Source organism: Alternaria infectoria (genome assembly GCF_024043175.1).
Source record: "Alternaria infectoria strain BMP 0036 chromosome Unknown scaffold_8, whole genome shotgun sequence".
Classification (NCBI taxonomy): domain Eukaryota; kingdom Fungi; phylum Ascomycota; class Dothideomycetes; order Pleosporales; family Pleosporaceae; genus Alternaria; species Alternaria infectoria.
Genome location: NW_026250697.1, coordinates 1425717 through 1447732, shown reverse-complemented (window position 1 = coordinate 1447732; position 22016 = coordinate 1425717). Strand labels below are relative to the sequence as shown.

Below are 22016 nucleotides of genomic sequence, written 5' to 3'. Positions count from 1 at the left end.
GATAACATCACAGGCTTCTGATAGTCCAACTAGTGACGAGGCACTCAACTACAGTCAATGTTGTATTCATCTCCTACTGGCACAGAGCAACATTCCGTTCCATTGGTTTGGACAAGCTGACACTGATTTGGGTTACCATTATGTCGAGCAATACAGGATATTGACGAAATGGCAGGCGAGACATCAATTAAGGATGTCAAAAACGCTCAACTTGTTCATCCGATCCACAAAAGGCTCTTTCCAATGACGAGTGTCGTCTGCATAAGGTCGAAACCGCTGAACCTCAATCCGCGGGATCGTCCCTCCTTCTTCAACCCAGAGCCACCTCCGATACTCCCTGAGCTCCTGGGGCCAAAAATCGCAAGGGTCCATGTCCGCATTCCAGTCATTAGGAGGGTACCAACGCGGGTCTTCAATCTCAAAGAAGACTTCTGTCACCTTGAAAATTATCTTCCCATGCTCGTCCTTGCCAGCGGGTATCTTGGTCTCGCGGTACTTGGTCGCGCCCGCGGGGACTTCGCGCCTGATGACCTTCCCCCATGGCTCGTCGTAGACATCTGGCTCTCCAACCGGATGTGTCCAATCCTGGTTCTGATAACCTGGATGGCAAGGGTATCGGCCATGGGCATCGATGGTATCCAGCTCATAATAGATCGGCTCCAGGTGCCACTTCCTGCGGCGAGCATCAGGAACTAGAGGGCCTTCAACGAACGTGGCGATGGAGCGTATGCGCAGCCAGTCCCACTCCGATTTGTCCTCTACTAGACGCTCAAAGCGGAAGATGACCCCGGCATAGCTAGCGCGATCCTCGATCTCCAGATCCACAGTACCGAAGCGAACTTTGATGATCCTGGGTTCGTCAGTCTCCTCGGGAATGAGTTTGGAGGACTCAGGTTTGGCGCGGAAACACTCAGACTTAGAGTTCCCATGGTCGTGGTACCGGGCGCAGAAATCTTGGAGATTTCCCTCGCCCCGTCTGAACCTCTGGACAATGTCGCAAGGCCCGGCCATCATTAAGAGAATGGTGTGGAAGCACCAGTCTATCACGAAATCCCTGGTCAGATGACGCTTTTGCTTTTCCACCTTATCTCGTAACAGTTCGACTTGGTCAAACAATGACTCGAGCACTACCATACGGATCTTATCATTGGCCTTGGTGTGCTCCCACAGTAGGTTGATGTCGCCAATTCCAAAGCTCATGAACTGGATGGTGCTGTCGCAATCCTGCATGGTGACATTCCCCTCTTTGTGTTTGTTGACAAGCTCGATTTCTTGCTCGAAAGACAAGACAATTTCGTCAAGAATCATATCGCTGAACTCCGTAGTCCCCATCGCTTGGGAGAGCCGGTATGTCTCGAACAAATCGCTCATCGCGATGGACGGTGTGCCGTTATCGCGGTGAATGAAGCTTGTGTCATCATATGGCTCCAGGCGGTATACGCGTCTCGGGAAAGTGTGACGACGACCTAGAAAAACCGAAGTGTACCACCGATCGAAATTATCGAGAGAGTACTCAAGAAAGTGTTGGTCGTTGATCGGCAGCCGGTCCATGACCTCTTGCGTTACCCAGCGATTGACGCCAACATCTTGTCCAGGCGGAAATACCACAAGCTGAACAGCCTCACCCTCGTAGAACAATGGGTTGATGATAGGTTCTTTGCTCAGAACCGGAGACGCTTCGCTTGTATCTGGAAGGAAGTGCTTCAGCTCTGCGTACAAGGGGATGTCATACTCGGCAAGCCCAAGGGGGCTCGTGGCGAAGTAAACTCCCGTGAGCTCAAAGACTGCCTTGTTGGCTGACGCGAAACGCTTACGTACGCCCTCTGCACTGACATTGCCCAGTTCTGCCATCTTGTCCCAGGCGACTGGCTCCTGTTGCCATGGCCTACGTAGCTCATAGGCCTTTTCGCATCTTTTGGAAACTTTGGAATCGATGACGACTTTACTCCAATCGACTGGACAACTGGATTGGTCGTGATAGGGGAGTGTCGGCGCTGGGAAATCGTAATTCCACGGTGTAATCGCTGGGCGAGGTGGTGGATTGAAGACTGTGTATGTCAGCTGGAAACGCTTATGGCAAGGACGAGGGAGTTTCATACCGGTCGCTCGAGCGCGCAGTTGTTCCGTAACCACCGCGGCGCCGTCTTCTTCCTCTACACCATCCTCCTCTTCCTCGAAAGCATAAGACTCTTCCTCCGAAGCAGAAGGCTCTTCCTCTGAAGCAGTATCGTCTTCCGTCTCCATGATGTACACGTCTTCAGTACCTGACACAGCGCTGTCGTGAACCTTGGTCTTCGCAGCCCTCAACTCTGTCGACATTGTCATCGAGCTTTGTGTAGGCCTATCGTTCGTTGCGACATGCACTGCGCCAGTAGCTGATACACTACTAGAGGCTATAGTGCGACTCGTGATGCTTGCGGCAGGACCTGGAGCTACATTGCGCTTCGCATGGGTGGTCTTCAGACGCTTTGCCGGCGTCTTCTGGACGTCTGTGTGCCCATTCGGAAGGAGATGGTCGCTGGTAGGAGCTGTCAAGGATGGATCGCTGCGCTGCGCCATATCAGAGCCGCCCTTGGAGATCGGGTTCGATTCTTCGGCCTTGCGCTTCTTGCTAGGTGACGGCGCCATTACTGAAGCGGGATTCATAGGCGCTGTCGATCGGGCTTGAAGCGCAGTGGGGATGGTAGGCATGTTGATGTCAACGTTGCCGGAAGTCAATAAAGTATTCCCGCGAGTGTGATACGCGGTATGCAAGGCAAAGTGGAATCAGGTGCGGTATAGGGAGATGGACCCGTCATTTATATGCGGAAGGGGAGTGCCCGTTATCCAGGCCCCAGCGAAGAGCACATGGTAGCTGCACTGACCGCGTCAGCAGTCTTCTGGGGCAAACTGGTGGCATCTGCCCGATATAGGAGTGAAAGCATTTGTGAATAGTGGTGAATGGTAAGATTGACATGTGATGGATGATATAGCGCAATATCAGACGAGCGATGGGGAGCGGTGCATAGTGACAAGCAAATGAATGCGTGTATTCGCCCATACATATCGAGCTGCTAATCTATACCAAACACATGCAGCAACAAACTACTGTAGCATGCCTTCCAAACTCTCTCCCAAAATCTCCTCCATACCATTCTTCCACCTCTGGCACTCCCTCTCGACCATCTCATCGTCGTCTTCCATAAGCTCACTGATGAACGGCAGCATCTCAGGAAGTAGACCCAGCCACTCTTCTCCTAATCTCCTCGTCAAGCTCTGCTCACACAGCACTGTCGCTAACCTAGTGTTCCTGTCGTCGCTCCTCATGTTCTTCAGCAATATGCTGTTCATCTCGCGATGGTTCTCCATGGATGATGCAGATGCAACAGCAAGTTCGGTGATGGTAGGAATGACGTTATTGGTGTTGTCCTCTGGTGTAGATGTCGATGCAGATGGTAGGCTGAGCAAGGACAGCAGGGGTGGCATAATGGCGCCAAAGTGAGATGGCGCTTGCCAGAAGCCGTCTTGATCGTGTTGGAATGTCTTCTGGAGAGCGTAAAGCACAGCCCTGCGTGTGGTAACATCAGAGTCTTCTTTAGCAAGTTCAGTCAGCAGCTTCGCGGCATGCTCGATGATGTAGCTCGAATAGCTTGTTACAAGAGACTAGTTGTGTGTTAGTGATATTTTGATGGGGAATGAAAGAGCAAGACGTACCTTGAACTTGTCGAAGAAGGCGCCGAGGAACTTGTAGAAGGTGACAGCCTGTTGAGGCTTGCTCGACAGTGGGCCCTCCTGGTCCACAAGCTGAACAAAGAACGGTCGGAATGTAGCATCGCTGAGCTTCAGTACCATAGAGATGACGGAGTCAATAAGCGTAAGCTCCAGCTGCTCCAGCTCCTCCTCATCAACTTCGACGGTAGTAGATTGGACCGTCTCACGTAGTCGGAAAGTTTGCAGAAGTAGAGTGAAGAGGGGCGGACTGGCTTTGACAAGCTTAGCCTTGGTCTGATTGTTGACAGTCGCGCGCAAAAGCTCAAGCTGCTCAAGTGACGCATCAAAGCCTTGAGAGGCGGCATGTGGCCACGTTGACTTGATAGCAGCGAACACTTCCTGAGCACCGAGATGCTCAGATACACTCTGGAAGAAACTGCTGCGGCTTTCGTCGCAGGACTGTTGCAGATCGGCAGCGGCAGAGCGTTGGCATAGTCGAAGAGCGGTGTCCAAGTAGTCGCGCGAGAACATGTAGCCCAAGCGCTCGACAATGTTCGAAAGCACGGTAAACACAGCGTTGTGAAGACCAGTCTTTTCCTCTTCGATCGCATCCGATAGATATTGGAATGCTGTTGGCAACACGGTAGGGAGGAGCGAGATGGCCTCATCTTCGAGAACGTCAACGACAGATGTGAGGCAGAGGAGGGAGAGGATGCGAAGGCGATCATCGCTGCTGGAAAGCGATTGGGGACCGGACACAACTTGAGCTACTGATACAACAGCAGATACGTCCTTCTTCCCGAAGCGGTCGACGATGCGATCGATGCAGCTGACAGAGACCATCTTGGCATCCATGTCAGGTGATTGTTCCAGTAGAGCCTGAACACTAGGCAAGAAAGAGATCAGGGCCTCTACAGATTTGCGGTCGTTCTGCTTGGCGGTGCCCGCGCGCAGCTCGACCGACTTGACGGCAGCTACCTGGACGTGAGAGTCTGTGCTCGCAAGAAGTAGCTGTGCTGATTTGATAAGGTCGGTCGTTGGCAGGAGGTCTAGGCAGCTGGCGAGAACACGACTACATCCGGCGTAGGTCTTGGGGTTTGTTGCAAGCTTCTTTGACAGTTGAATAGTAGTCTCGACGATGTTTGCAAAGATCTTGCGTGGTCGTTCAGGGTCATCCTTCTTTCTGTACGCTCGAGTAACGTGTGCCTTCACCTTATCGTCAAGCGCGAGATCTGTCAAACACGACAGCATACTCTGAATTGACAGGTCGAATTTGTTGTCTTTTGTCTTTTCCTTGAGACTGAAAAGTGTTTCCGCGACCTGGGGTTTCGGTCCCACGGCATCAGTGAGGAGATCGACATATCCCTTGAAGGTGACGAGGGTGTGGACAGGTTCGAAGTGAAGTAGCAAGTCCGCACAGAACCTTCGTTGCTCCTTGCTGTGGTAGCGATCGGCAAGAAGTGCCACGATAGCCGGGAGCGAATCCTCGGGGCCTAGCGTACGAGCAAGCTCTGTGAATAGCTTCATCCTTCTGTGCAGGGGAATGTGTTCAAAGGCGGCAGTGAAACTGAGCAGCAAGTCGGACACGCCAGCGATGAAGTCTCTGTGTTTTGAGCGGAGAGAGGCAGCCAATTGAGGCACGACCCGAGAAATAGTCTTATCAACGACCTGAGCGGAATAGTCGTCATGCTGGCGAAGCAGAGTAGATCCGATGAAGGTGAAGATAGGCATGAGATTGTGAAGAATGAGATCAGGAACCCATGAGGCAAGATTGGAAATGAGAAGCAGCGCGCTGTTTTGAACCTGTGGGCTGCTGGAGTGTCGAATGCAGTCGATGAGTAGGTCCGCTCGTACTGCCGATTGGTAGTCGGCGGTGTCGGCCTGCTCCTTCAATGTGTTTACGATCGGGCTTAGTGATCCCAGAATAATACTCTGAAGATACACTAGCTCAGACCCAGACTGTTGCTTGAGTGGCTGTAGTTCTGCAAAGATGCCGAAAAGGTTCTTGAACAGTGTTGGGTGCTGTCCAGGGTTTGACCCTTCAACCAGTTCAAGTACCAACGTGAGCTTTCGGAGTAGTCTCTGAACATCGTCTTGGGATGAAAGCTCGACTCGAGCCATCTCACTCTTGCTTGTCCTTCGCCTTTTCGCTGAAGGCGGTCCTTCGGGCATGGAGGTGGGAGATGGAATGCTTTCCAAGAAGGTGACCAGGATGGCAGAATCAAGGTCAACGTTGCGCAGAATCTCAACGGATCGTTCTCTACGAAGCTTATCGAAAGATTTGTCACTTTCACTGGTTGATAGGCTGAGCATGCACTGAGCCAACGCGTGACGAGCTTCAGATCTGAAGGAAGACCATGAGGTTTGAATGCGATCAAAGGCGGCCATCACTAAAGCTTCACGCTCCGTGTTGAAAGTCCCAGAGATGATGTCCTCGAGCAGTTTCGCGCTCATCGCCTCTCTGGGCATTGTCGCAGAAATGTGAGCCCGCTCCACTTCATCGAGCGATAGCCCTTCGCTGTCGCAGATGGTGTTGACGGAAGCCGTCGGGAAGGTTGCCCATTCGGTCAACAAGGGGATCACGGAGTTGGTACGAACGGAGTCGGAGACCTTTCCGCGGATGTTTAGCATCGGCAGTAGGCCGAGGCGGACACGCAATACCGGTGTAAATCTCGCGTGGCTGGCGAAAAACGCAAGGATTGAAGTCCTTGTCTGCATCTTGAACGTATTCTTCGGATGATTTTTCAGTTGTGTCCCTTCCAGGACATCGCGAAGAGCGGGAATGGCGAACTTTGAGTCCATGACGCATTCTTCGAGGATCGGCTGTAGCATCGAGGAAACAAACACGAGGACATCTTCAGGCTTGAGTTCTGCGAGATTCTTCGACTCTTTCCCATACAGATCGGACTTGCCCCAAGTTGGTGTTTTCGACTTGGCGGAAGCCTTTCGTGCCAGAGACCCAACGCATGCAGCCGCTGAACGTCGGATAATTGGCGATGCATCTGCAAGTGCGTGTACGAGGTACGGCAGGATGTTCTGCAAGACATGTGCAGCCTCAAGCTTTTCGAACGATGATGCGGCTGCACGGAGGGCGGCAACGCGAATGGCGACAGGTCGGGAGCTACTCCAGACGCGAGCGAGAAATGAAAGGTAGAGTGGCTGCTTGAGAGCGGGTTCCTGGTGTAATGCGTCCGAGGCGAGGAATCGCCGTGTTTGCTTAGTCGTCACAGCCTGCTCGAAAACGTTGGCCGCTTCTGAAAACTCGGTCGCTGATCCGGCGTCGAGGAAGCTTTTTACAGTAAGCTCTGGGAGTTGTATGGCAGGCTTCTCGGCTGTGTCATCATCCGCATCAAGCATCTCCTCGTCAGAGTCCTCGCCCGGAATATCTTCAATTTCGAAGGTTTGGCCAACGGTAAGTCCCAGAGACTCCAGATTGACGTTGTGCTGCTTCGCCGCTTCTTGTAACGTTGCTTGCAGGTCTTTTGATTCAGCCATCTTAGTAGCGACTTGTAGCAGTTCTCCGTGCTCTTCGGAGCCCGGTGGACTGTCGCGGAGGAGTTGGACCAATGCCGATAGCACCATCTGGATGTGCGATGTGCCGAGGAGGCCTGAGGCGATTAGCTCACGGAAAACCCTGCAGTTCTCGTCGGAAGTATCGCTGAGTGCGCCAAGGGCACAGCCTAGAACAAGTCGTTGAACCTGGCATTGTTTTGACACTGTCGTCAACTTCTGCACAAGATGGGGAACCTTGAGTAACCTCCTCGATACTTTGGCTGGAATCTGCGCTTTGGAGCGCTCCATGGCGATGATGGCCAGACAGCCGAGGCATGATTGAAGGGAAGCTTCGTCGTATGCTACGATGACAGCCTCCATCAGCCCATCCAGAACCTTGTCGCCGACCTTTGCCTGGCTCACCATCATGATGACAATGGCGTAGCAAGCCAGAACCGTGTCAGCGCCGTGCTTGGCTCGCATGCAAGTATTGAGAACCGGGAGCAGTTCCAGGACTAGCTTTTCAGTTCCCTGAGCCTGGAGATCCTTCCTGCCAGTGCTTGCATTGCTCACTATTCCGTATATAGCTTCAACGGTGATTCCCGACCAGAAGGACAGCATGTGCGAGGCCTGGTGTCCCGCCTCTACCACCTTCGCGACGTATGACTGGTATGCCTTGAAGAATTGTGGGGTGTTGATGGCGGTGTAGGCGATGGTTCGCTGCGGTACGTTGGTCGGGGCCTGGATGTACGGGAAGAGGAATCGTATGGCGTGAGGTGGTTGTGGGGGTAGGATAGAGAGCAGCGCAAGGAACTGTGGTGTGTTGTGGTAGGGCAGGTAAGTAAAGACGAGAGTCTCGGTGTTGTACTCGTGGATGCGGAATCTTCGCACCAGCCACTCGAGAGCCTTCTCTGCCGGCTTCAACAGCAGCCTTGGTCCGACCAGCGTGATGAATGCCTCGAGCACGGTGTTCAGTTTGGCGTTCTCATCCTTGGTCATCTGGGAGCGGTCCTCGGCCTTGCTCTGCTCGCTGAAGAGATTCTTGGAGAAGCGCAGGAACCGCGAGTCCAATGCGCAGAGGTCCTTGTAGCCATCGTAGCAGATGAGGTAGACGGTCTCGAAGGATTGCGACGCGGCGACTTTGGAATCGAAGAGTAGCGATTTGCCATGCGCCGACTTCTGCGCGCGCAGGTCTAGCTGATGGGTGCTCGACGCCGCGATGGTCGCGAGCTGTTTCTGGAGCGCCGTCGCCATTTTCGGATGTTTTCGTTATTACGACAGGCTCTAGGGTATGATTCGGGTATTGCGATGAGCCATGAGACGCAGCGGAACAGCGTAGAGTTTGTCGTGGCGGATTGGTTGAAAGCTTGAAGCTGGCGATGCGCATACAAAATTTCGGGAAGCCAAGATTTCACGCTAATGGTTTTTACGGCGGGCCGCTCGAGCCAGACACGCCGCCGGACTCCCGAGCACGTGCCATGCGCCTTTCATCTCTCCGAACGTCTTACCTCTGGTCTTCCATCCTTTTTGTCTTCACAGTAGAAGGCATACGCCTGCCAGTCCTGTCTCTGTGAAGAACATGTCTGACTCCTCAATGCGCAATTTGTCTCTTGACTCATGACTACGCGCGTCGCATAGATTCCTGTACTGAAAGCAGCGACCACAACTATGATTCTAGCCTGAAGCTCCATCTACAGATAGAGGATTGCTGGAGTTGCACCTTGCGCAATGGCGTCGAACATCCCCAAGTTTGCGAGCTTCCGGCCAAAGCCCAAGGCCGCCCCAGAGCCACCCAAGGAACCCCAACACCATGAGAATGCCGAACGATCGTCAAAAGAAAAACATTCTACCAAGGGGAGATCACCATCACCAAAGCGAGTTATTCGCGAGCACGATTCAAGCAAAGACAGGCCCTACTTCAGCGACCGACGCGGAGATCCTGACGTACTGCGCTATGGATCAATGAACCGTTACGACATCCCGCCCTATCGTCGCTTCGGTCATGGCTTCATACTCGGTCTTTCTCTAAACCAAAAGATCGATAGAGAGTACACAACCGATCGGAAAATACTCGTGACGCCAACGACACGAAGACGGCAAGAGCGACTGCTGACAAGCAAGCGTGCGAACAAGCCGGGTGAGCGCGCTTTGCGGCTGCTGAAGGCCGAGGTCCCCGATGTGGATCACTCTCAGGATTTTCTGTCACTGTCTGCAAATACCAAGAGGAAGCGCGATGACAGTGCAGACGAAGATGCCGAAATGGAGCCTGAGACAGACTACCGCGCCATCGAAGGGCCAAAGTCAACAGAGCCTGTGGATCCAGACACGCAATATGAGGAGGACCCTGATTTTGTAATCGACACTGAAGTCACTCGCAAGAACTCGCAGCTCGCACGGCAGACAAAACAGCATCCTGAAGATCTCCAAAGCTGGTTGAACTTGATCAAACACCAAGAAGCCATGCTAAAGCTCGAAAGGCCATCTACTGAGCTGACTGCATCTGATAGAGCACATCTTGCTGATATACGCATCTCCACATATGAGGAGGCTTTGAAGAAGATCGGCACGGATCAAGAGAGCAAGCTGGAGCTGTACAAAGGACTGCTGGAAGAAGCAGAAAGGGCCTGGGACGGCGCCAGACTGGCCAGCAAATGGAAGGACGTGCTTGCGAAGCATCCTCAGAGTGTGAAGCTGTGGATGAGGTATCTTGACTTTGTGCAATCACGATTCACAAGTTTCAAGTTTGAGGAGTGCCGGGCGACCTTCTTCAAATGCATCGAGTCTCTTCGTACAAACAAAAGCGAAATGTTACCGGAGCAGACCTTGCACATATTGCTACGTTTGACATCCATGATACACGATGCAGGATACCAGGAACTCGCTCTCGCCGTGTGGCAAGCTGTACTCGAACATCATTTGCTACGACCAGAAGTAGACGGAGACCTACAGGCTTTCGAGCAGTTCTGGGAAAGCGAAGTATCACGTATCGGCGAGTTCGGAGCTAAGGGATGGAAGCACAGCAACATAGATGATGCGCCACCCCCAGGACCTTCATCACTGCTCGAGAAAGAAGCACTGGATGCGGTCTTCGAAGATTTTCGAAAGCGCGAAGTGGAGGCTACATCGGTGTTACGACTCCCTGGTCGCACGTCGGACGATGTAGCAGAGGACGATGCATTTCACACAATCTTCTTCTCTGATGTCGAGCCATACCTGACCATCATATCGCCCCAAGCACCGGCAACGCTGATGATTGAGGCTTTCTTGTGTTTCTGCGGTTTGCCAAATTTGCCATATCGCATACCACAACAACGTTCCTGGTCCTCTGGTCCGTTTTTGCAGCGCTACTGGCACGCTGTGTCCCCAGATACCGACGATTCTACGGAACTCACTAAAGCCACCAAACGCTTTTCAAATTATTCAGCAAAACACTTTCAAATGACTACAGACCTCCTATTCGAGCAAAGCTTCTCACTAGATGGCATCAGGCTTGATGCAGACTTCATCAGGCGCTTGCTCAAGCTTCTAGCCTCAGATCCTTCGAGCGATGATATCATAGGAGAGTATCTGCTGGCTTTCGAATCGAGACACTTCCCATCTGAAGCTTTCAAGTCCGCAAAGCGATTACTCAAAGCACGTCCGTCAAGCCTGCGCTTATACAACGCCTATGGCTTAGTCGAATCGCGTCTAGGTAACTCAGCCAAAGCAGATCAAGTCTTCAGCATGGCGCTATCTATGCAACAGGGGGTTAGCGTGCTATCGGCACCTTGGAGTTTGGAACTCTTCAGCAATTGGGTGTGGGAAGCGCTCCGAAGAGGCGAACACAGCGAAGCTCTATGGCGGCTTGTCTCACCAAAGGGAAACCTCTCAGCCGGCGCAGCCAAGGAATCGCATCCTGGTAACACTCTCCTAGAGATGGGACATCTAACCCTCAGCCAGAAAAGCGAACACGCCCTCCTCGACCACGACTACACAACAGCAATAACAAGCACCTCTCTCCTCGCCCTCCTAACCTACCTCACCCACGACAACTCCGCCTCACACGCCCTCGAACTCCACGCCAATCTCACCTCGTGGTTCGCATCGCACCACCTTTCCACCTCCGCCGTCGCAGAACTCCATGCCCAATCCATCGCCCATCTACTCACCCACCACACCACACACGCCCCCATCGTCAAACCCTCTCTCATCCGCACGACTCTCGAACCCCTCATATCCCGCTTCCCAACCAACACGATCCTCCTCGCTCTCTACGCCGCCAACGAAGCCCGTTTCTCCATCGACGATCGCGTGCGTGGTATCGTGCACCAGAACGCCTTGCAACACCCCGAAGAAAGGAGTATAGCAGGCTGGGCATTCGCGATACACTACGAAACCCTCAAGGGAGAGATTGCAGGCTCCACGACGCATTCCATTCGTGCATTGTACAAGCGCGCAACGGAGTCTACGACTAGATCCCGGTGTCCCGCGCTGTGGAAAGCGTATGTGGAGTTTGAACTACGCTGCTTACGTGATGAGTCGGCGAGACAGCGGGCGAATAAGAGGCCGCGTAGGGATGGCAAGAAGAGTAGATGGGAGGTACGCGTTGAGGAGGCGGAGCAACGGGTCAAGGATACGTTTTATGCCGGGTTGAGGAATCTGCCTTGGTGTAAGGAATACATCATGCTTGCTTTTACGGAAGCGAGGGATGTGTTTGGGGAGGAGGATCAGGGGAGGTTGTATAGGGTTATGTTGGAGAAGGAATTGAGGCTTTATGTTGAGTTGGATGACGGGGATATGTAGATGAAACGGTGGGTGCGGTACATTGGATAGCCACAAAATTAGCACGAGCGTCAAAGAAGAAGCGTGTAATGGCCCTCCTGTACAGAGAGGCTTTTTTGAAGAAGATATATAACCATGTACATTAATCGCCTGTAGCTATCCTACTAGCGAGCTCCATAAACAAGATTGGACGGAAGTCTAGAAGATATCTTCCGCGCCGGCATCCTGCCATGTCGTCTCTCCCTTCGCGACACGGTCTCGCACCTTCCAGTACTCATGGTTGAACACCCAGTACTCCTCGCCAGTAGTCTCACACCTGCCCTTGTGGAACCACCTGGGTACAAACTCTTTGCCTTCAGCCTCTCGCTGTCTGCGAGTCGCTCTCTGCTTCTCTTCGACCCTGTTCTTTTCCACGGCCGCAAAGTCGTACTCGCCGTCCTCCATGGCGCGCTGGTCGGGACGGAGACGCGTGTCCGTTGGTGCGACGACCGGGCGAAGCTTGTCGGGAATATCGTTGAGAGTTACCACGAAGGGGGTGAGGTTGAAGGGAATGCCCGTTGGACGCTCGTGAGCTTGCCAGACCAGGAAAGCCTTGTTGTCGTCGTGTTTTGAACTCTTCCCGCTCTTCTCAACGTCTGCATCTTCAAAGCCCGGCGTAAAGCGCGCGTAGATCTTGTCGTTCCATCGTCCACCGATACTCCAGCGGACCCGGTTCTCTTTATCGAAAACCTTACCAACCACTTGGTAAGCTGACGAAGCCTTCCAACCACGAGGCTTGAACTCGATCAGACATTTCTCACCCGTCGTCCAGTTGGTGATTTCCATAGTGCCGTAATTGTCGACAACGGGGTTACCAGTTATAATGCCGATTACCGAGGAGGTGACTTTCTTCCAGGTGTAGAGCTCCTCTTTCCCACCGTTGACGGTAGGGCGAAGACGAAGGAACCAAGTTCCGAGAGGGTTGATGTCGAAAGATTTTCCATAGAACTTCGACTTCACAGCAGATTCACCCTGGACATTGTTAGAAATGGTAAAGAGAACATACTTCCAGTACTTACGTAGTAGTCCCACTTCTTAGATTCCGCATAGGCGGCACCAATCGGTGGGTGATGGCTGACCTGCTCGATGAAGAAACGGTAACCTTTGTCTGGTCGGGCATACTCGTAAGTCTCGGCGAGAAGTGGATTAAAAGGTTTAGCGACGCGTCCAATGGTCGAAGCATACTCTGACGCAGCAAAGGCAGCCACGTAAAGTAGTCGCTCGGTAGAGTCATCGCGTTCGGCAGCGGTATCAAGAAGATCTGTGTACTCCATGTCTTCAGCGACACGTTGAAGCAGTGAAGTGGGTTCGTTGAAAGAGACAGGGAGTGTCATCTTGGTCATGTCTTTGCCAATCATGGACTTGAGGATACCCTAAACAATGTTAGCATCTGCACAAGTAATTGCGCCATCAGACTTACCCATAGCGATATCTTAGGCCTGTCGTCGGCATCCATTGCGAGCCTCTTCCGCGGACCGTCTTCGTAGCCTGCCCACGCTGTGGCAATCTCCATGTGCTTCCTCTCGAAGGGGTCGTCTGACGAGGCCGGAATGTCTACTTGTGTAGGCTCCTTGGGGGCAGCCGCAGGCATTTCAACAACCTCGACCTCTCCAGCACCGACAGCATCGAAGAACTCTTCGTCATCTTCCGAATCGGAGTCTGAGATATCGGCAGCAATATCTGCAAATGTAGCCTTCCTCCTAACCTTTTGGCTCTTAGCAGGAAGTCCCACGTGTGAAGGCATATCCTTCTGTTGCTGGGCATCTTCTGGCGCGTCGGCGAAGTCGTCCTCGTCGTCCTTGGCATCCGGCTTGGGGCCAGTCGTCTCGTAATCTTCCAAGGCTTCCCGCAGAGCTTTCTTCTGCTTCCGTCGCTTTTCCTCAGACTCGCCTATCCGGTTCTCGAGCTCTTCCTGCTCTTTTGCCACCTTGGCCATGCTCTCCTCCCACATGCGCCTCACATTGGCCTCGCGGTCTAGGCGGTACTGCCAATAGGCATCACGATCTCTGGATATGCGAAGCAGATCGCCGATTAGCCCCTTCAAGTTCCCAATAGCGGATTCGTACGAAGCAAATGCTTGTAGCATCATTGGGTCAGAAATCTTCAGGTCGGGTGTTCTGCTCCTCTCTGTCTGGAGTGCCGACGACACGGATGTCAGGAGATCGAGTTGTAGCTTAGCCGATTGCGCTGTGATGTTGAATGCGTCTTTGCTTTGGGGCTTCATCTCATGGCTGCTCGTATCGTCGCCATAGTCGTCTTCGTCTTCGTCGTCGCCAGCTATGGTAGCGGTACCCATGTGGCTGACCATTCTGTCCAGACCTTGGCCGTTCATGCTAGGCTCGTAGGCACTTCCAGGGTCCTCTGTCACGCTGACCGCAGTTCGTGAGGATGTGTTGTCCAGGCTTGGGTGAGGGACGCCGAGAGTGGATGCTGGACGTGTTAGTGTGTCATACATGGTCAGAAGTTGGTGACACTTACCAGCAGTCAAGTTTCGCGAACTTGGTGCTACCTTGGAGCTGCCGATACTGGAAGTGTCGCCTTCGCCCTTGATCTGCTCAATCTTGGCTTGCTTCAGCATCTCCTGATCCTGGTTGGCCCGCTTCTCCTCTTCGCGGGCCTCGTCCTTGGCCCACTGGATTGAGTTGTTCAGAGCCCAGTACCATCGCTTAGCCTCGACCTGGTGGTTTGCCTTGAGGTGGTACTTGACCGACGACTTGCCCTGGATTTCAAATCGCTGCTTGTCTTGGGGATCCATGTACAGTTTCGCTATGCGCATGTTGATGGCACCGCGGCATGCAGACCCAATATCGTCCTGGTGCTTGTAGTAGCTGAGAACGCCGTCCTCAAGCACGAACCACCGCAACTTGTATCCGGTTGTGTAGTTGGTCCATTTCTTGAGGTAGCCCTTCATCTCACGCGACTCTCTTGCGCCCATTCCGCTCTCTGTCGCGGTTTGGCCCGGGGGTCCACCTGCGAGTATGGTCTTTTCTTGAATGCCCCTCTGGGCTGCGGCTGCGGCGGGTGATCGCTTCAGGATGGCGCGCGTGCGGTCGTCTTTGGTGTAGTCTTGAGGAAGCTTGCCTTTGCGGTCGCGACGGAACGGGTCAGCTCCATTGAGCAGCAAAAGCTGGGCCAGCTTGATGTCCTTCTTCTTGGCTGCCTCGTGCAGCAGGGTACCGCCCGCATCCATTACGACCGGGTCAGTCGCCAGCTCTCCGCCGTTAACGTCCAGCGTGCTCCTTATCCTAGCATCCTGGAGTATCTTCTCTAGTGAGTCCATGTCCCCAGCGGAAACCATGTGCTGTATCTTTCTGACGTTGGTGTCGATGAAGATGGATCGCGAGAGCTGTAGCTGCTGGAAGATGTCCGGCGTGCGGGCGAGATCCAAGGGCGTCTGGCCGTTGTAGTTGGTGACGGAGTCGTTGATACCGGGCTGGTCGAGCAGCATTCGCACGACGGGGGCGCGGCCCAGCGTGGCTGCGAGGTGGAGCGGGGTGTTGCCATCGCGGTCGCGGCCATTGATGTCGATGGGCGAGTCTGGTGTGGCCGTCGCATTGGACAGGACGAACTCGATGACGGGCACCTCGGCGCACTGTATGGCCAGGTGCAGGATGGAGGTTCCTTCCGTGCGCGCGCTGGGCAGTTGCAGCGACGACCTGCCCTCTTCGCCGTCTGTTGGCCCTGCCTGGTCCCTGATGGCCCTCGATATGGCTGCAGTGTCGCCATTACGGAGCGACTCGAATACTCGGAACAGCTTCACCGACTGCTCTATCGAAGTTGACTTGCCCGTGGGCGAGCTGGGCGCTTGCTGGACGCTGGGCGAGACGGGGCTCAGGCTGTCCTGCCCGGCACCCGTATTCGACATGCTGGTCGAGAGGTGTGGGTTGTGCTTCTTGGACACACTGCGACTGTGGCCCGATGTTGTTGGTCTAGCTTGCGCGGGCTGCGAGCTGGCCGAGACGGCTGTGCTGGGCGGAGAAGTGTCGCTGCTGTCTGTGGTCGCGGCAGCTCCGTCGGGCTTGGAAGTGACACGCGACAGGAGGTTCTTGACGCTCGACGACTTGGAGCGCTTGTGCCTGCAATACGCTGTCAGACGTGCTTCTGGGCTATCACCATCCTCCTCCACATGTCCCCCGCCATGACGCCAGCGGGCTTGGAGCACCTACCCTTCCATGCTTGTGTGATTGGCCGACGGGCCAAGGATATGCGGGCCTGTAGGCGGCGGGCAGAGGGAGGAGGGGTTCGGTTGGATGTGTGTCAGCACCGAGTCCTATATTCTATAGAGTGTGTGCAGCTGTTGCGACTTTGTAGGATTTCACCACTGACGCGGCGGGGCTTCGTGACGGTTTTGGGGGCTTTCGTCAGGGGCGCACCATCCAGGCCGCTGCTTCAGCGAATCACGACTATTGCTCCGCTAGGCTGGGCTACCGAGCCATTATCCCAACATCCTGCTCGGGCATATGTCATGGCGGATTCGCCTAGTGAATGCGTGCATTGGGCGAACTCCAGCTTGGTGAGGCTGAGCTTTGGCCCTACCTAGGTACAGCACTACGTCCTGACACGTGCATTGGAAATGTTCATGTTGTACATTGTCTACATAGTATCTTCACATGCTTAGGCTGAGTCGCCGCCCACGAGGATGATGGCACTACCAAGCTGCCTCCGTAGATCTTCCTTCTGGACATCGTGCGTGTCTTCTACCTCACCCCACTGCTTCGTCTGCCACGTAACTTCCAGACTCGACGCCTCGGTGGCTTCCTTGATGCCGAAGCGCGGCGCGTCCGTCACCTTTCGCGACTGCGCAAATGCTTCGCCCCATTCGTGGATCAACCGCACGCTGACTAGCAGACTCTTGGACGCCAGCACTGCGCGTTCGAGCCCTGCCAGTTCGTAGGCTGGAAGACCTGCACACCAACCCCGGATCACCTGCTTCGTCATCTCTGGCTGCTCGGTGGGGATAATGGTCTCGGGGTCGAGCGTGGGCTTGATCTCTACACCAGGCCACACGTGTGTCTGGAGGTAGGCGATGATGCCTGTAGCCACTTCCTCCTGAAGCTCGCGCAGTGTCTTCCCGTTCTGGAGCGTCTCGTTCATGACCTTTGCGGGCGCCCAGCAGAGCAGCGTGTCTGTGTCCAGCACGCGCATGAAATAGCTGAGGATGTCGTTCCTGATGTTTTCCCTCCCCTCCTTGTCCGCCGCCTCGATATCAATTGCACGCGCGGCGAGCGAGGTCATGGGGATGTAGTCGTTCTTGAGGGCCTGCTGCGCGCTCATGAGGAGATCCCATTCGAGGGCAATGGCAGTCGCCAGCTGCGGCTTCGATGCGGGGACCGTGAGGATCTGCTTGTTGGGCATTCGCACAGGTCGGTGGTCGAGAAAGACCTGCAGGCCGCCCTCGTCCTCCTTGATCGAGACGTCTTTCCAGAAGCGCTTGGCCAGCATGTTCTTGGGCTTGTTGGTAGGGGCGTAGACGTCGCGCATCTCGCGCGCCTGCTTCATCATGTCGGCCTGCCGCTTCTTTCTTGCGACCCGTTCAGATGCATCTGATGGCTGTGGCTCGGGCGTCGCAGGCGGTGGTCCGGGTACTGTCAGACGTTAATTGCTGAGCCATCTTGGCTACGTCGTGTGTCCTACCCGATGGATGAGGCAGCGGCGTGGCGCCCCGCGCGGCTGATGTGTGCAGACATTGGTAGAGTGGTCTGTAGGCTCTCTTGGGAGCCGACAGCCGGATGCTGGCGAGGGCTGGGCGAATTGACTCCATGGCGGTGCTGGGCGAGGGTGCAGATGGCGTGCACGCTGCTCCCAGCCCAGGTGGGACCGCCGCGGCGACTTTTTCCCAGCACGCCAGACGCGCTCGGACATGAATTGATGCATGGCCCGGGTAGCGTCGACGACTAATCTGGGGTTCTCCGCTCCGCAACCCAGACCACCACTCGCCGTCAACACACGCCCGTCGGGTAGCAGAGTCACGTCGTAGCGTTTGCCGATCGCCCTGTGCCAGCCTTGCTGAATATGCGCTGGCTTCTCCACAGCTTCTCGTCTCTTCGCAGCTTCTCCACTGTCTGGTCTGGCTCGTGATCGACCGTTGACGCGCATCTGGCAGCTGTTGCTACCCCACTCAAATCTACCTTCCCTGCAGCATCCAACACGGCCTTTGATGCGGTCATTCCCGTTTGCCGCTGAGACCACACTCTGCTTTTAATGAATCAAGGAGCCCCTCAGACGGCCTCTGCGAATGCTGCCGCGCCCCAGCCCAAGCCTATCCGTTTTGTGACGAACCATGATGGTCCCTATGCGAAGAGGCGGCGCATCAATTCCGCGTGCCTGACATGCAGGAAGAAGAAGACGCGGTGTTCTGGTACGGAGTTTGGCAAGTCTGTCTATCATTTGCTGACGGTGGAGTAGGTGAGCGACCTGTGTGTGGAACCTGTGTCCAGAACAAGCACGAATGCGCCGGGTACGGAGACGATAATGGCACGAGCGAACACCAAAAAGAAGGCAAAAAGGCTGCAAGAAGAGAGAGCTCTGTCTCGAACAGCGCGCCTTCCCGAAAACAAGAGCCTCCCATCGACCCGCTGCTCACACGGCCGCACCTTCCCCATACGACGTCGCAAACTTCCGAATCAAGCGTCCATGCCTCGCCCAAGGTTGAGTCGACCGGAAGCAGCGGAGGCTTAAGCCTGAGCACGCGGAACAGAATGCCATATTTCAGATACTTTGGGCCTACAGCCATTCTGCCCGGTTTGCGACAGATGGTGGTCAAAGTGCGAGGAAAGCAGCATGGTAGTGCTCAGACTACATCAGATCGTACGTTCATCCCGCGCACCATGGATATGCAGCTCGTGATGCTGTTACCGGAGAGCACCTGTGTCTCAGAAGCCAAGCAACCAGCCCATGAGGTTGTGCTTGTACAAAGGCCGGCGCATCCGGCTCTTACTGCTCTGCTGTAACTCCGTATCATGTAGCTAACAAGTCCAGAACACGCAATCGAGTCCTCACCCGCGCAACCATCAGTAGGCTCACCACCAGTGCCAGAAGCCCGTACACCCGCCGAGATACCCGTATACGACGCCTCGTCAATGTCTCCAAGTCCACTCATTACCCACCTCTGCAAGCTGTTCTTTGTGCATCTCGGCTGCTCCTTCCCATTCCTACAACGAGAGCGCTTCATGCGTGACTTGGAGGAGAAGCAGGTAGACGCAATCCTCGTAGATGCCGTCTGTGCGTTAGCGGCCCGATTTTCGACACATCCTATGCTGACAGGCAAGAGCGACGTGCAGAAGGAAGGCGATGCAGAACCCTCCACGATCCCGCCTTCTGAGCATGGCCAAGCGTTTGCGCAGCGAGCCAAGTCAGCTATTCCCGACGCTTTTCCGTGTCCCAGTGTAGCAGTGGTACAGGCGGCGCTGCTTCTTGCATATGATGAATTCGGTGCGAGTCGCGACAGTGGACTCTGGATGTATCTGGGGATTGCCATACGAATGGCGCAGGATCTGGGCATGCAGTCTGTGGGAGGCCTGAAGTATGAGGGACGAAAAGGCCCAACCCCAAATTCTGTCAAGAGCGACCCGGATGGTGGACGGCATTCGGAGCAATCCACAGTTTTAGACAATCAGGGGGCTAGCGCAGAGGAGCAAGAGCAGAGAGCTGCCGAGCGAGAGAGGCTGGACACTTTCTGGTCCATCTTCTTCCTCGACCGCGTTATATCTTCTGGAACAGGACGGCCGGTGACCCTTCGCGATCGCGACATCGAGATCTCGTTTCCCTCTCTGGATGAAGTGGACTCTTCCGGTTGGCCATTGCCCTTTCCTGCGCTGATCCGCATCATCCATCTATACGGCCGTGTTACTGATCTCCTTAACCGGATACGAAGTGCCGCTGATATTACTGCTGACCTACAGAAGCAACTCGGAGCTTGGGAAGATAGGCTGACGGGCATCTATCAGAACCTGTCGCCCAAGCTGCACTTCAATGCGGTCAACTTTCAGCAATACGTCAAGCTCCACCAGGGCACTAACTTTCTCCTCCTCCATTGCTGGTTCCATACCTTGATCGTTCTTCTGCATCAGCCAACGTTGCTCAGGACGTTTGAGGGAACACCGCAATCACTGTCCACCAATAGCAGGGAGCTTTCCATGTCTTCTGCAAAGACTGTTGCCGACATCCTGGCCTTTACCGAGCTCATTGATCTGAAGACTGGCATCGGCAATCCTTTTACCAGGTAGGATAAGGTTAGGTTCCCGATGCAAAACTCGCATACTGACTGTTCTTAGTCAACCAATATACATCGCCGCATGTGCTTTCCTCAAAGAGACCGCGCTGCACTCAGCTTCGTCGCAGCCTCAGTCTCGCCCTGCAAGCCCTGGCCGGCACGGGGAGAATTGGCAAAAAGCTGCCAACCATCAATCTCTTGACCGTCTGAATCCAAACAACAGCTCTACCAGAGATCTGGAACAAAAGCAGACCGCCGCTAAGCACACATTGCTCGCTTCCGCTGCTAACCAAAACTATCAACGCTGTTATCGTGCCCTCAAGGCCTTGGAAACCTACTGGGCGGGTGTCAAGTACATCATGACTGTGCTAGACCAAAAGGCAAAGGGTGTTGGCGACCCCTTGCTGTACACTGCCGAGGAGATGGAAAGTGCATTAGAAGCCCCTCGACCCGAGCCATCTTTCACTAGCCCTGGTTGGAGGAGGAAACTGAGCTGGGGAACTTATCTGACTGCACAAAACTCTGACGCGGACGTCGCAAAGATGGCAGCCGCCATTCGGAAGGGCGCGAGAACGCCGAATATGCCTGGCTCGCCCATGGTACACCCCAGTCAAGGTATGTTATCAATGCCCATGTTCTCGAAATCTCACTAACAGTTCATAGCAATCGGATGGTCACTTACTGGTACCATGAACTCTCCATCAACCAACGTCGCTGTCATGTACACTTCCGAGAATGGCGAAAACCGGAGTACGAGGCCGCCACCTTCCAAAACACTCCCAGCAAGTACTCAGCCTTCTATCGCATCATTGATATCCGATCCTCCCATCAAATTCGAGCCACGCCAATCTATAGCATCACCATCGGGTTTCTCGCAATTCAGCTCGGCATCCATGCCTCCGCCGCCCTCAAACCCAACCTTCAACCACATGCCCACACCAGATCCAGTATTGGTTTCAGATGCTGACCTGCTTCTGAATCTGCATTCTCCGTTCTCAGGCGGCTCGCCAACAGCCATAAGAACGCCATTACAAAATCCGACTTCATATACCCGCTCATCTGCCCAACACAATCAGCTACAACCTACACCTCAAACCGAGTTTTCACCTACATTCGGAAATTTCAACACACCTTCAGACAACACATTCGGCGACATGGTCATCGACACACAGGACGTCGACATGTCACTACTAGGCGCCGACATGATGCCTTGGGACTTGGAGTACCTACCCCATGATATGCTTTACTTTGGCGACGGCACCTTCGGAAACAATGGCTTTGGAGCAGATGGCGCGCCCGGAGATCACAACACCGGTTGATACCCTCGGCGCTGTCACATATGTATACTAGACTACTGCGTGTGGAGTTTGCTTTTCCCAAGGTGGGGTTTTGGTTGTCTCATCATGGAGTGGATTGGATGGCGTATGATACCATTTTGCCACTTTATATACTATATGAGTTGAGATGAAAGTCAATTACCTTGTCAATATGCTATGTCTTGGCTGTGCTGCTGTTGGTTACTCACCTTACCCTGGCAACTACTTGAGGTTCGCAGACGTCTTTCTTTACGGTGATATATGAGGCTGGAGGTATTCGCTGTGTTTCCCGAGTGCACGCGCATCTGGCTGAGGTATCAAAGCACATCACGGTACCTCAACAAGGTCATGTTCTGAGACTGGGGTATACTTGTATAACCCTACGGTCACGTGAAAAACTTGATATGCAAGGGGGATGTTGACTGGACATAGTGCTCTAGTGTGCTTTGGGACGGTAATTGGAGACATGCAGAGGTATTCTTGATTGACGGCAGTGCTCTGGTGCG

The 22016-nt window shown here is 54.2% G+C and overlaps 6 protein-coding genes across 6 annotated transcripts; 2 read left to right on the top strand and 4 right to left on the bottom strand.

Moving 5' to 3' along the window:
• Positions 1 to 183: 183 nt before the first annotated feature.
• On the bottom strand, positions 184 to 2691 carry J4E92_005913 (uncharacterized protein; the record flags this gene model as incomplete). Its single annotated transcript, XM_051497289.1, has 1 exon — positions 184 to 2691. One exon carries the CDS (start codon positions 2689 to 2691, stop codon positions 184 to 186), a length of 2508 nt encoding a protein of 835 aa, XP_051352949.1.
• A 393-nt stretch (positions 2692 to 3084) lies between these two features.
• On the bottom strand, positions 3085 to 8436 carry J4E92_005912 (uncharacterized protein; the record flags this gene model as incomplete). The annotated part of the gene is made up of 2 exons (XM_051497288.1): positions 3085 to 3642; positions 3694 to 8436. The coding sequence occupies 2 exons, from the start codon at positions 8434 to 8436 to the stop codon at positions 3085 to 3087; spliced, it is 5301 nt and encodes a 1766-aa protein (XP_051352948.1).
• A 474-nt stretch (positions 8437 to 8910) lies between these two features.
• On the top strand, positions 8911 to 11964 carry J4E92_005911 (uncharacterized protein; the record flags this gene model as incomplete). The annotated part of the gene is made up of 1 exon (XM_051497287.1): positions 8911 to 11964. One exon carries the CDS (start codon positions 8911 to 8913, stop codon positions 11962 to 11964), a length of 3054 nt encoding a protein of 1017 aa, XP_051352947.1.
• A 177-nt stretch (positions 11965 to 12141) lies between these two features.
• J4E92_005910 (uncharacterized protein) lies at positions 12142 to 16156 on the bottom strand (the record flags this gene model as incomplete). Its single annotated transcript, XM_051497286.1, has 5 exons — positions 12142 to 12954; positions 13002 to 13355; positions 13403 to 14412; positions 14461 to 16058; positions 16149 to 16156. 5 exons carry the CDS (start codon positions 16154 to 16156, stop codon positions 12142 to 12144), a joined length of 3783 nt encoding a protein of 1260 aa, XP_051352946.1.
• A 440-nt stretch (positions 16157 to 16596) lies between these two features.
• J4E92_005909 (uncharacterized protein) lies at positions 16597 to 17743 on the bottom strand (the record flags this gene model as incomplete). Its single annotated transcript, XM_051497285.1, has 2 exons — positions 16597 to 17567; positions 17617 to 17743. 2 exons carry the CDS (start codon positions 17741 to 17743, stop codon positions 16597 to 16599), a joined length of 1098 nt encoding a protein of 365 aa, XP_051352945.1.
• Positions 17744 to 18183: 440 nt separating this feature from the next.
• J4E92_005908 (uncharacterized protein) lies at positions 18184 to 21513 on the top strand (the record flags this gene model as incomplete). The annotated part of the gene is made up of 5 exons (XM_051497284.1): positions 18184 to 18340; positions 18388 to 18789; positions 18961 to 20203; positions 20256 to 20809; positions 20858 to 21513. 5 exons carry the CDS (start codon positions 18184 to 18186, stop codon positions 21511 to 21513), a joined length of 3012 nt encoding a protein of 1003 aa, XP_051352944.1.
• Between the last annotated feature and the right edge of the window lie 503 nt (positions 21514 to 22016).